This window comes from Phyllobates terribilis, unplaced genomic scaffold (genome assembly GCF_046119375.1).
Source record: "Phyllobates terribilis strain yellow unplaced genomic scaffold, ASM4611937v1 Scaffold_2__4_contigs__length_985480577, whole genome shotgun sequence".
In the NCBI taxonomy this organism is placed as follows: Eukaryota; Metazoa; Chordata; class Amphibia; order Anura; family Dendrobatidae; genus Phyllobates; species Phyllobates terribilis.
This window is the reverse complement of record NW_027362762.1, coordinates 17,935,971-17,948,582: the sequence shown is the minus strand read 5'-3', so window position 1 is coordinate 17,948,582 and position 12,612 is coordinate 17,935,971. Positions and strand designations below refer to the sequence as shown.

Below are 12,612 nucleotides of genomic sequence, written 5' to 3'. Positions count from 1 at the left end.
AAGGCCAGACATGAGATTGATAATCGGGTAAAGCAATGATTCCATTGCTCTTGTTAGTGTCTCAGACGCATCAATTGAGCCATTGTTCATGAGACTGTACGCTGACTCTTGTTGCATGTTAATTTGTGAATGCCTGCTGATTACATATTGCATCAGCCCCCTGCAGTTTTCTAATCTATACAATTTAGGACAAATATGCAGGTTAGTTGAACAGTCAAGGATTACCTTTCGCAACCATCCCCCAATCTTTTGAAAGAATGTCCTGAATAGGAGCTGTGGGTATAAGGATCTCTGGCTCCCTCTCCAGATAGACTTCAGAGAAACAGCCCAAGGAACCATGACTCAATGTGCTGGAATACAAGTCACTGAACCCAAGACATCTGGAGAACCCAGGTTGGGACTGTACTATATATGTTACAAATAGAAAAAACTGACCAGCACCTCCTAACTAGTGTGAATAGGTGCCAGCTAAGAAAACAGTTGTAAAAAATACATACACTGTGTGCAGAATTTTTAGGCAAATGAGTATTTTGCTCACATGATACTTTTTATACATGTCGTCCTACTCCAAGCTGCATAGGCTTGAGAGCCAACTACCAATTAAGTAAATCTGGTGATGTGCATCTCTGTAATGAGGAGGGGTGTTGACTAATGACATCAACACCCTATATAAGGTGCGCTTAATTATTAGGTAACTTCCTTTCCTTTGGCAAAATGGGTCAGAAGAGAGATTTGAAGGGCTCTGAAAAGTCCAAAATTGTGAGATGTCTTGCAGAGGGATGCAGCAGTCTTGAAATTTCCAAACTTTTGAAGCGTGATCACCGAACAATCAAGCGTTTCATGGCAAATAGCCAACAGGGCCGCAAGAAGCGTGTTGGCCAAAAAAGGCGCAAAATAACTGCCCATGAATTGAGGAAAATCAAGCGTGAAGCTGCCAAGATGCCATTCACCACCAGTTTCACCATATTTCAGAGCTGCAACGTTACTGGAGTATCAAAAAGCACAAGGTGTGCGATAGTCAGGGACATGGCCAAGGTAAGGAAGGCTGAAAAACCACCACCTTTGAACAAGAAACATAAGATAAAATGTCAAGAATGGGCCAAGAAATATCTTAAGACTGATTTTTCAAAGGTTTTATGGACTGATGAAATGAGAGTGACTCTTGATGGACCAGATGGATGGGCCAGAGGCTGGATCAGTAAAGGGCAGAGAGCTCCATTCCCACTCAGACGCCAGCAAGGTGGAGGTGGGGTACTGGTATGGGCTGGTATCATCAAAGATGAACTTGTGGGACCTTTTCGGGTTGAGGATGGAGTGAAGCTCAACTCCCAGTTTCTGGAAGACAACTTCTTCAAGCAGTGGTACAGGAAGAAGTCGGTATCGTTCAAGAAAAACATGATTTTCATGCAGGACAATGCTCCATCACATGCATCCAACTACTCCACAGCGTGGCTGGCCAGTAATGGTCTAAAAGAAGAAAAAATAATGACATGGCCCCCTTGTTCACCTGATCTGAACCCCATAGAGAACCTGTGGTCCATCATAAAATGTGAGATCTACAGGGAGGGAAAACAGTACACCTCTGGGAGCAGTGTCTGGGAGGCTGTGGTGAGATCTACAGGGAGGGAAAACAGTACACCTCTGGGAGCAGTGTCTGGGAGGCTGTGGTGGCTGCTGCATGCAATGTTGATCGAAAACAGATCAAGCAACTGACAGAATCTATGGATGGAGGCTGCTGAGGGTCATCATAAAGAAAGGTGGCTATATTCATCACTAATTATTTTGGTTTTTGTTTTTGCATGTCAGAAATGTTTATTTCTAAATTTTGTGCACTGATATTGCTTTACCTGGTGAAAATAAACAAGTGAGATGGGATTATATTTGCTTTTTTATTAAGTTGCCTAATAATTCTGCACAGTAATACCGTATTTTTCGGCCCATAGGACGCATTTTTTCCTCCAATATTTTGGAGGAAAATGGGGGGTGCGTCCTATAGTCCGAATGTTAGGGGGGGGGGTGTATATTTGAAAAAAAATTCTTTCCAAATCAGAGAATGTGATTTTCAGGATTTGTTTTCTCATTTTGTCTCTCATAGTTGAGGTCGACCTATGATGTCAATTACAGGCGACCTCATCTTTTTAAGTGGGAGAACTTGCACAATTGGTGGCTGACTAAATACTTTTTTTCCCCACTCTATATATATTTTTTGTACTATATACAGTTGAAACCAGAATTTTCCACACACTATAAATGAAGATGACGCGCCCCCTGGGCCGTCTGTGGGGGAATACCCAAAGCCGGGTCTCTGTGTAATGCTGGGGATTGTAGTCTCCGTGGCGGCGACTCGGTCCCGTAGCTCAGGGTGGTCAAATCAGTGGTGGATCTGTTTATTTGGGTTTTGTAAGGTTTAAATGTCCGACTACGCCACCCGTGGATTGCGGTCACTGAGAATCGCCGCTGCGGGGCAGACCGCTGAGGCTGATGTTGTGTGCGCAGCAGAGGGTAGTATAACTCCCCACGGGAGGAGTATAGCCTCAGGGCAGATGGTAGGGGTGATGGTGCGCGGGAGCAGCAGTAATGACTCAGAGTCCAGTGATGCAGTCCAGGGTCTTTACTCACAGTTTTACACTCCAAGCCACTTCTGCAGGTAATGGCTGCCCAAGTCGTGCTGTGCTCACCAGGTGAGGGGCTCGGCCAACTCCTAGGTACCTTTGGAATGCTTTTCAGGACCCCATTCGTGTGTCCTTTCTCTGGTCTGTCGTACCCCACTATTGACCACGTTTCTGTCCAGCTGCCTCGGGCCTTGGCGGGCAAACGTATGTTCCGTTTCCCTGGGTCCTATGTGGTGCCTTCCTAACGGGTGTAGTGAGGGGCCGTAACATGTGCAATGCCACGGCCTCCGGCTACTAGCTGAGGGTAGTTGCTCTCCTCCACTAGATGAGGGATCCGGTTCCCTTTTCTTGGCCTGACCCTCCTACTCTGGTAGCGGCGGGCGTGCGGTGGCGGCTGGCCGGTTCGCACCCCTGGGGTCCCTTCAGTCTTCTCCTAGAGCTTCCTCCGTTCTTCTCCCTTCCTTCCTTCTCCTGCAGGCCCAGGCCTTAAGACTTGGCCTGCCTGCGGAGCAGAGCCCATGCAGAGCCTCTGCTCCCCGCCTCCTTCTCTCTCTGCTCTCTCCCACCTTCTACTACTTTCTACTCTGACTCTAAGATGGTGCCCACCATATATACTCCTCTATACAGTGCACCTGGGATCTACTCTCCCCACCCACACACTACCGGGTTCCCCCTCTCTAGATGTTCCCTCCCCCCACTCCAGCCAGGGACAGGGGCAGTTGTGCTCACTCTTGGGAGCATTGTCGCCCTGTCCCCCGGAAATGTGGTGTAGTGCATGTGGGTGCTAGGGTCCTGAGCCATACTCCTTCCTTACCTGGAAGTGAGATATCACACCTCTGGGTGAGATGCAACACCTCTGTAGCGACCGAACCCTCGGGGCGCTACAAAGACACATCTGGATGTTTTTCTCAATATCTGACAGTAAATCATAATAAACCTTTCCCGTTTTAGATCAATTAGGATTATACCATAATGTTTAATATTTGCCAAATGCCAGAATAATGAGAGAGAGAGAATGTTTTAAGGGATTTTTATTACTTACTGCAAAGTCTAAAGTTTACATACAGTAAGATTACTATGCCTTTAAACAATTCTGGACGGCCCATATGATGATGTCATGTGTTTGGAAGCTTCTGATTTTTTTGGCAACATCTGAGTTAATTAGAGACACACCTGTGGATGTATTTTAATGCACACCTGAAACACACTGCTTCTTTCTGTAGCATCATGGGAAAGTCTAAAGAAATCAGCCAAGATATCAGGAAGAGAATTGTGGAGTTGCACAAAGTCTGGCTCATCCTTGGGAGCAATTTCAAGATCCCTGAAGGTGACTTGTTCATCTGTACAAACAATTATATGCAAGTACAAACAAGATGGGAATGTCCAGCCATCATACCACTCAGGAAGGAGACGGGTTCTGTGTCCCAGAGATGAACGTGCTTTGATCCGATATGTGCATATCAACCCAAAGACAAAAGCAAAAGACCTTGTGAAGATGATGGCGGAAGCTGGTAAGATTGTGTCAATATCCACAGTGAAACGAGTACTGTATCAACATGGGCTGAAAGACCACAGTGCCAGGAAGAAGCCATTACTCCAAAAGAAACATAAAAAAGCCAGATTAATGTTTGCAAATGCACACAGGAACAAAGACCTTAATTTTTGGAGACATGTCCTGTGGTCTGATGAAACTAAAATTGAACTTTTTGGGCATAATGACCATCGTTACGTTTGGAGGAAAAAGGGAGAAGCTTGGAAGCCTAAGAACACCATCCCAACTGTGAAACATGGGGGTGGCAGCATTGTGTTGTGGGGTTGTTTTACTGCAGGAGGGACTGGTGCACTTCACAAAACAGATGGCATCATGAGAAAAGAAGATTATGTGGTAATACTGAAGCAACATCTCAAGACATCAGCCAGGAAGTTAAAGCTTGGGCGGAAATGGGTCTTCCAAATGGACAATGATCCGAAGCATACTGTCAAAATTGTTATCCTTAAGCCCCTTTGTTACCAAGTCAATGTTTTTGAGTGGCCACCACAGAGCCCTGATCTCAATCCTATTGAAAATTTATGGAAAAAGCTGCGAGCAAGACGACCTACAAACCTGGATCAGTTACACCAGTTCTGTCAGGAGGAATCGGCCCAAATTCCCACCAACTATTGTGAGAAGCTTGTGGAAGGAGATCCCGAACGTGTGACCCAAGTCATTCAGATTAAGGGCAATGGGACCAAATACTAATGACATGTATGTAAACTTTTGACTTTGCAGTAAGTAATAAAAATGCCTTAAAACATTCTCTCCTCTCATTATTCTGGCATTAAGTAAATATTAAAAATTATGGTATAATCCTAACTGACCAAAAACGGGAAAGGTTTATTCTGATTCCATGTCAGATATGGAGAAAAACCTGCAGATGTGTCTTTATATATACTGGATGGAAACTTCTGGTTTCAGCTCTATGTTGTTGTTGGCTGGAGATGGATGCACATGCTACGGTCATGGTATCCGTCGTCTGGAGGAGCATGGACTGTGACTACAGACTATACTGGCAGGAAATACAAAAGCTGTGGGCAACCAAAAGTTGGGAGACAGTGAGCACCGCCTGGTACAGGGGCAGTGGAACTACCGCCCCTCGGGACGGGATCTTGTGAACTTCGCTCAGTCCTGTATGTTGGAAGGAAAGAAATCACCTTTACGAGAAGGGAAGGATCGAAAAGGTGGAGAACGTAAAACCGGCACATGTAAGATCTGATTACAGAAGGGGCGGTAACATAACGCTGGTCAAACACGGAGGACCCCAGAGGTCAGTCCGATAAACTAGGAGTGAATCCAAAAAAAAGCACTCGACATATGGGACGCACCTCCCCTCAGTCCAAGGAACCCACTTGGTAAACAGCAGGAGAGCAAGAAAAATAGACAGCGTCCACTCCAGGGTGTCATAGAAGTATAAATAAGACTCGAGTCGAAACGTTGTGGTCTTTTGACATGGCGGAATAAAAGACTTATTTGAACTAGGAGTGAATTCTTGGGGTTTGTTCACAAGTGTTGTAGGCGCCAAATGTGTTCGTCCGTACAGTCATGAGGTATAAAAAAAGGAAAGGCCAAAACGTAGAGAAACTCATCTCTGATCCTCACGCACTATGGGTCCTGGGAGAGGACTCGCAGGAACCTCAAAATTATTCACCACCTGACCTGTAGTCTATGGGGTGGTGGTGGAGAAACTGCCTACGCCTGGCCAGGACCACTAGACGGCCCGAGGGAAGGGCTACTTGTACAGACCTAATACTTTTCACAGCTGAGTGTTTGTTACACTTGTATCCAGTCTAGACAATCAGCTTGCATTACGCAGCTCCTGCCTCGAGCTTTTAGAGCGACCATTAACATTAGATGAACGTTGGCTGAATCTGCAGATTTTGGCTGGATCGTGCAAGGTGTGCAGGGGTGACCAGACTCTCCAGCAGAAGTCGGAGGAGAAACGCGTCAGGTGTGTTGGATTTTCAGATAGGTCTGACTTCAGCTTATTCCGATCCCCACACACATGCATGTTCAGGCCAGTGTCCATGTGTGGGGAGATGGGGTTTCATATGAATAGGTGTCCGACAAACAGGGCTTCGGTTGATCTAAGGGGGTGTGTGACACTTTTAGCGACTTGATGGGACAGAGAAGAAAGTAGCCAACCTCTGCAAAATGGAGTTTTCCCAATCTAATAAACTCCCACCCTATTCGGCTTTAATAAAATAATTATATTCCCTGATGGAAAGCAGATAAATTTAGGATTAAGTGACCAGATAAAATGACGCAGCTTCAGTATCAGTATAGCCGCCGTCCCATCGGCGACTCACCAGTCAAAAGTTTTTTGTTTTTTTTTTAAATTTATGTATTTAGAAACATGCGCTACAAAAACCCGATAAATTACCAAAAAGTCACAAACGCTAAATTATTCCAGCAAGGAAAAACAACAACAACAACTCCCCTTATGGGAGAACACTGATACTAAGGGTCAAATCTTCTGTCGGCGCAGCGCCTCCACCGCGTTCTCGCGTTCCTTTAACACTTCCTTCAGTCTCTGGATTTTCTCGTCCTTGGTCGTCTCATCAGGATACATGTAGTCGATGTGAAATCTTGAACTTGGGAGCAAAACGTCGCTGAAATGTTCTGCGGAATCCGGACTGAGCTGGAAATCTGCGGGGTCGTAGGCGTCCTGGTGTGGCCAGGTGGAGTGTGATTCGTGTGTGGTCGCCCCCCCGGGTACAGGGGATGAAGGGTCGTCAGATACCTCCGGGTCCGGAGAGTTCTGGTTCACGTCGCCGCTCTCCCAGCTCTTCTGCACCTTTGTGACTTTTCCGGTCTGTGACGACTTTCGTTTCAGTTGTTTCGGCTCTGTCTCTATAGGATCCTAGAGGGGAAGAAAAGCTTTATAGTGATATGAAAATAAACGACACGTGTTATACAGCCGACGCCAACCCAAAGAATGAAAGCAATAAAACCTAAAAGTCAGCGCCAGCTAAGGGCGAGGAGCAGCGCCTCCTTCTGGCCACATTAGATGGACATGGGACGACACCACAGGGTTGGAGCCTTAATCCTAAGACCTTCTATTTAGGGGGACAATTGACATCAGATAAATAACGTTGTATTTTCGGGCACGGTGGCACTCATTTTACCCCAATCGGAGGGACACAAGGGACATTGGTGATGATTATCATCCTACAGTGGTCAGTCTTCAAAATGAGGTTTGGTTACCTCTTCCTTAGAGCACCGCTTGCCCTATTCCCCGATCTTTTAGATGCCGCCCCATACGGGGGGGATACATGTAACATTAGTGGCGATTAGCATCCTCACAAGGACATTTAGTCATTGTCACACATTAGAGCCCTAAAAGTGACATTCTGTAAACTCACCCCCCTACATGCCATAGCTGAACTCCAGCCCTGTAATTTCCATATCCCAACGCGTTTCATCCTACTGGAGTCTCCGTCACCTCCTACATAACACACCGGTCCTTCCACCAAGGAGACGAGGGCAGCGCCATAATCGAGGCATCACACGCCTCTTGGTGATGCTGGTCTATGCAAGCTGCCCTATTGGTTAGGATGGAGGGAGTGTTCTCCTATTCCACAGCTGATTGGCCAAGCTGTCACTTCCTTGGTTTGATCCTCCCATGAGCTGCAGTGCTGTGATTGGTCCCCGGGAATACCCACCTATTACGATTGGTTAGCCTAGGCAGGAGGGGGCAGTATAAGTGCAGTCATCACTCACCGTCACCAAGGATTCCGACCCCCCCAGGGGGCTCCCATTAGAGGCCGATGTGCCCACCACCGCCTGGATCAGGGGAATCCTCTTCAGGATAATCTTTTCCTTCTTCAATAAACCAAATTTCAGCCTCCAGCTTCTCTCGTCCATTCCCTTCGTCTCAGGGGGCTTAGGGAAAGTGACAATTTCTGTCTTTTGGGACTCAGGCAGCGGCTGCAAGAAGAACAGAGATCAATGGACAAATCTGAGCGGGGCGGGGCCGGCGAGAGCCCAGCGGGGCGGGGCCGGCGAGAGCCCAGCGGGGCGGGGCCGGCGAGAGCCCAGCGGGGCGGGGCCGGCGAGAGCCCAGCGGGGCGGGGCCGGCGAGAGCCCAGCGGGGCGGGGCCGGCGAGAGCCGAGACCACTGGACCCAGGACTGCTCTACATACAGCCCTGGACTATGTAGAATACAATTATTCATGATTACTTTATGCTAATATTAGCTCTAATTGCATTTTTGTGCATTTTTCTTTTCTTTCCTCTTCTCCGAAAAGCCATCTTTTATTTATATTTCCGTCCCCGTAGCTGTATGAAGTCTGAATATTTGTGGGGCCAGTTGTAGTTACCATATAATGTACTGAAAGGTGGGAAAAGAATTCAAATGTGGTGAAATAATGAAAAAATTAAAAGCAATTTCATCATTGTGTTTTCTCATTTCGTTTTACGGCAAAGATGACCCGGTGACAGGATTCTCCTGGTCAGTACGATTACGGTGATACCAACGTGTAGTTTATTTTTTAGATTTCAGTGGAGGAAAAAATGTGAAGATTTGCAAAAAAATAAAAGTGTTGTTGACTTTTTCACAGCTCCGTCACATTTTTATGACGATGGAGCGTGTGAGGGTTTATTTTTTGGTGCGGCGAGCTGGAGGTTTCATCACTAGAAACAGAGAAAATAAAAATGTAGCCCTATAGAGACCAGGGCAGGAGGGGGCCAGAGCAGGAGGGGGCCAGAGCAGGAGGGGGCCAGAGCAGGAGGGGGCCAGAGCTTCCTCCGATCGCTGTAGTCTAATCATTTAAATGCTGCGGTCAATCTGAATGTGATAAAAAAAATAAAAATCTAAAATAAAGAATAACATTACAATTCTAAGCACCATCCTCTTTCTTCTGCCTTTTTTAAATAATGAAATAAAAAGGTCACATCTGTAAAAGTCAGATCAAAATAGAAGTATTGAACAGATTCGGTAGACGCCGTGTTTGGATTTTTTTTTTGGTCAAATGCAACAACAATCAAAACGTCTTACGTAACCAAGAAATGTAACAATAAAAACCCCAGCTCGCCTCAGAAAATAATCCCTCCCGCACGCTGGATGTGGCAGTAATCGTGTGAGCGGGAGAATCGTGCTCCTGGGTCATTCTCACTGCAGAATCACACCTCAATGGTGGGCTGTGGGGTTATCTGCAGTCACTGCCCTGGGAATTTCTTCCTTTTCCAGGATATTATATAATGAACAGCGTCATTCAAAAGTACAAGTCAAAAAAACAACACGATGGCTCCTGGAGGGAGTGAAAAAATGAAGGCGCAAAATAACGAAAATCAGCCTCAACAGGGAGCGGATAAGGAGAAAAACATATGGTTACATTCCCGGACTGTGGTACCCACCTGGTCAGTGTTCCTGGCAGAGTCCCCCTTATTAGCAGCGTTTACCACAGAGGTGTTTGCAGCACTGGGTGGGGCGCCGGCCGCACTGGCTGGGGCGTGGGCCGCACTGGCTGGGGTGCGGGCAGCACTGGCTGGGGCGCGGGCAGCACTGGCTGGGGCGCGGGCCAAGGAGCTCACAGCACAGGGTGGGGAGCGGGCCGCACTGGGTGGGGCGTGGGCCGCACTGGCTGGGGCGCGGGCAGCAGTGGCTGGGGCGCGGGCAGCAGTGGCTAGGGCACTGGGTGAGGAGCTGACAGCACAGGGTGGGGCGCTGGCCGCACTGGGTGAGGAGCTGACAGCACAAGATGGGGCGCTGGCCGCATTAAATTGGGCGCCGGCCGCACTGGCCGAGGAGCTGACAGCACAGGATGGGGCACTGGCCGCACTGGGTGAGGAGCTAACAGCACAGGATGGGGTGCTGGCCGCATTAGGTGGGGCGGCAGCAGCACTGGGCAGGGCGCTGGCCGAGGAGCTGACAGCACAGGATTGGGAACTGGCCGCACTGGGTGAGGAGCTGACAGCACAGGATGGGGCCGCCCACACCTCTCTGTAGACGTTGCTGCCGCTGTCCTCAGGCATATAAAGGACGCTGAGGTCACCTCTGACTGCTCGAGGGGTAGTACTCTTTCTTTTGGGTTTGGCGATGCTGACAACATTAGACTGGACCGACAATTCGGAGGTGGGAGAGGGCGACTTATTTTTGGCGAGCACCACCTGTACCACTTTATTGGACAGCTCATTCATGGGTTTCATCTTTGCAGTGGGTTTCTCTGATGTAGCAAACTGTGGAGGTTCTTGGATTTTCGTCCCGGTGTTGATGATCTCGGTGCCTTTCTTGGTCAAGAAGAAGATCTTATTGTTGCACATGACGAGGGCGTTGTCCTTGATTTGCACGACCTTGGATTGATCTGGGTTGGTCACATTCACGTCCTCCATCTTGGTTTTCGTCAGCATCTGTAGGATTTTGGACGCGGTGTCATTGGAGGATTTAACGGGAACGAGGCAGGCGGCCGATTCCTGGTTCTCCTGGACGACCCATTTCATGGGTCCGTTCAGAGCTTCACTCCTTCCTGAGGGTGGCCTGGGCTGCGATGGTAACTTGGTACCAGGACTGGGATTATACTGGGAGCTCTGGGCAGCACCAGATTTGACAGTGTTTACCGGTGACACGTAGATGACGGAGGGAACCTTGCTGATGTCACCAACGCTCGCCTGGGGCAGGATCTTCTGCTGGATGGAGAAGGGCAGGGAAGAGACGGGAACAGACATCACCTCAGCGTGAGAGGGTATCTGGAGGGAATGCCCGGTGGGTAACGCCGGCATGGGTTTAACGGGACTGGCCGGCTTGGTGTTCACCATAATGAATCTTGGAGGATTTCCCGGAACAGAATTTGCAGGAAGAGTCAGATGTCCCCTATCCAGGAATAAAGTGGCTTCCTGAAAAACTGGGAACTGATTCTCAACATGGAGGGTGTTACCCTGTGTAGAGATAATATAATTCCCCAAGGTGGGCGTCTGTATCAGCGGCACGCTCACAGGACTGGGGCGTGAGAGGACGGGGATCGATGGTGGTGCTGAGGATATAACCGCCTGAGGTATATTGGGGACCGACGCACTGTGGGCGGGAGGTGCGCTGGGGGATGGGGCAGGGGGTGCTGCAGGAATCGGCTTATCCTTAGGTTTTAGTATGGGAAGAAGATTCAAGACGTTGGTCCCCTGCGGTCCGGTGGCCTGAACGATCTGATAGAAGCAGCCGGTGAGACTGGAAGAGAAAGAACGGACAGATTAGAGAACCAGACGCAAGTAAGTAATACACGGACGTGACCCTGATCACTGACGCACGAGCTCTGCCGGCTGTGAACGGAAACAGCCCTGACCTCACTGGCCCCGCCGGGAAAAGGGGCTTCCCAAAAAAAGTGGGGGTATGAGTATGACCATAGGGACCCCCAGTGTTCGGTATTCATTCTCTATTAGACATGGACATAGAGCAGCAGAGAAAAAAAACTAGACCATTTCTCAGCCCGACTCTAAGGATCGCGCCCCCCCAGACCCCCAAGGATCGCGGTACCACCCCCACAAGATGGCGGCGCACCCCCCACCCCCATGGGATCGCGGCCCCTGCCCAAGGGATCGCGGCACCACCCCCAGAAGATCGTGGCGCCCTCACCCCCACGGGATGGTGGCACCCCACCCCGAGGAGCGTAGCACCCGATCATCCTCACCCCACAGTGAACTCTGAAACAACAGACCCTGACCCACCAGCGGGGGCGCTATCTCTCTCTCTCACTGTTTCTCTGCGCTCGGAGATCTTTCCCGTTTCCTAACATTGTGATTCCTAAACCTACAAAATCGCCCAGAGATAAGGGGGCACCGACATATCGGGGTCTTCACACAGCGCAGGCCCTGAGCAATCACTGCACTAGAGGAATAGGGGATATAAGACTAGAGGGGTCGATACACAACATCCTCTGTGCTGCTGGGGGCGCTGACATATGGGGGTCTTCACACCTAACTGCACTTGAGTACTGGGGGGATATAACACTCCGGGGGTCGTTCCACAACACCCTCTGTGCTGCTGGGCACACACTCACCTCTGCCCCGGGAGCTGCGGAGGCCTCAGCGGTTGAGACATGGAGCGGCTGTGTGGAGGCCGCACACTACACCGGGGCCGCCGTGAAGGCGGAGAGGGAGACTGCGCCCCCCACAGGGAGCAGCCGCAGCGCCGAGCTCAGACAATGGCGGCGCCCTCAACCCTGACAACGAGCGGCGTCAAATCACTGACCGGAAGTCAGGACTGAGCGACGCCCCGCCCACCCGAGGATCAAGGGCGAAATGGGCGGGGACGTATCCTGCTACGCAGCCAGAAAACGTCCTCCGGTGGGCTGGACTTCCGGTAGCTGATGGGGTGTGGCCTCACACCACTTCCGGTTGCATTTACTTAGAAAAAGCTAAAGCTAAAATGTGAGAATATATGAAGTGATAGATATTATATCAATATTACACTTATATATAGAAAAGGCAAGTGAGAGATGTGTGTCATATAACTGTGCTACTGTTACCACTAGGGGG

General features: G+C 49.3%; 1 protein-coding gene across 1 annotated transcript; it reads right to left on the bottom strand.

Moving 5' to 3' along the window:
* Positions 1–3,706: 3,706 nt before the first annotated feature.
* Positions 3,707–12,397, bottom strand: LRIF1 (ligand dependent nuclear receptor interacting factor 1). The gene is made up of 4 exons (XM_073661142.1): positions 12,135–12,397; positions 9,505–11,305; positions 7,870–8,076; positions 3,707–7,009 (listed from the first exon to the last, which is right to left on the bottom strand). The coding sequence occupies exons 1-4, from the start codon at positions 12,173–12,175 to the stop codon at positions 6,614–6,616; spliced, it is 2,445 nt and encodes an 814-aa protein (XP_073517243.1). The 5' UTR covers positions 12,176–12,397; the 3' UTR covers positions 3,707–6,613.
* Between the last annotated feature and the right edge of the window lie 215 nt (positions 12,398–12,612).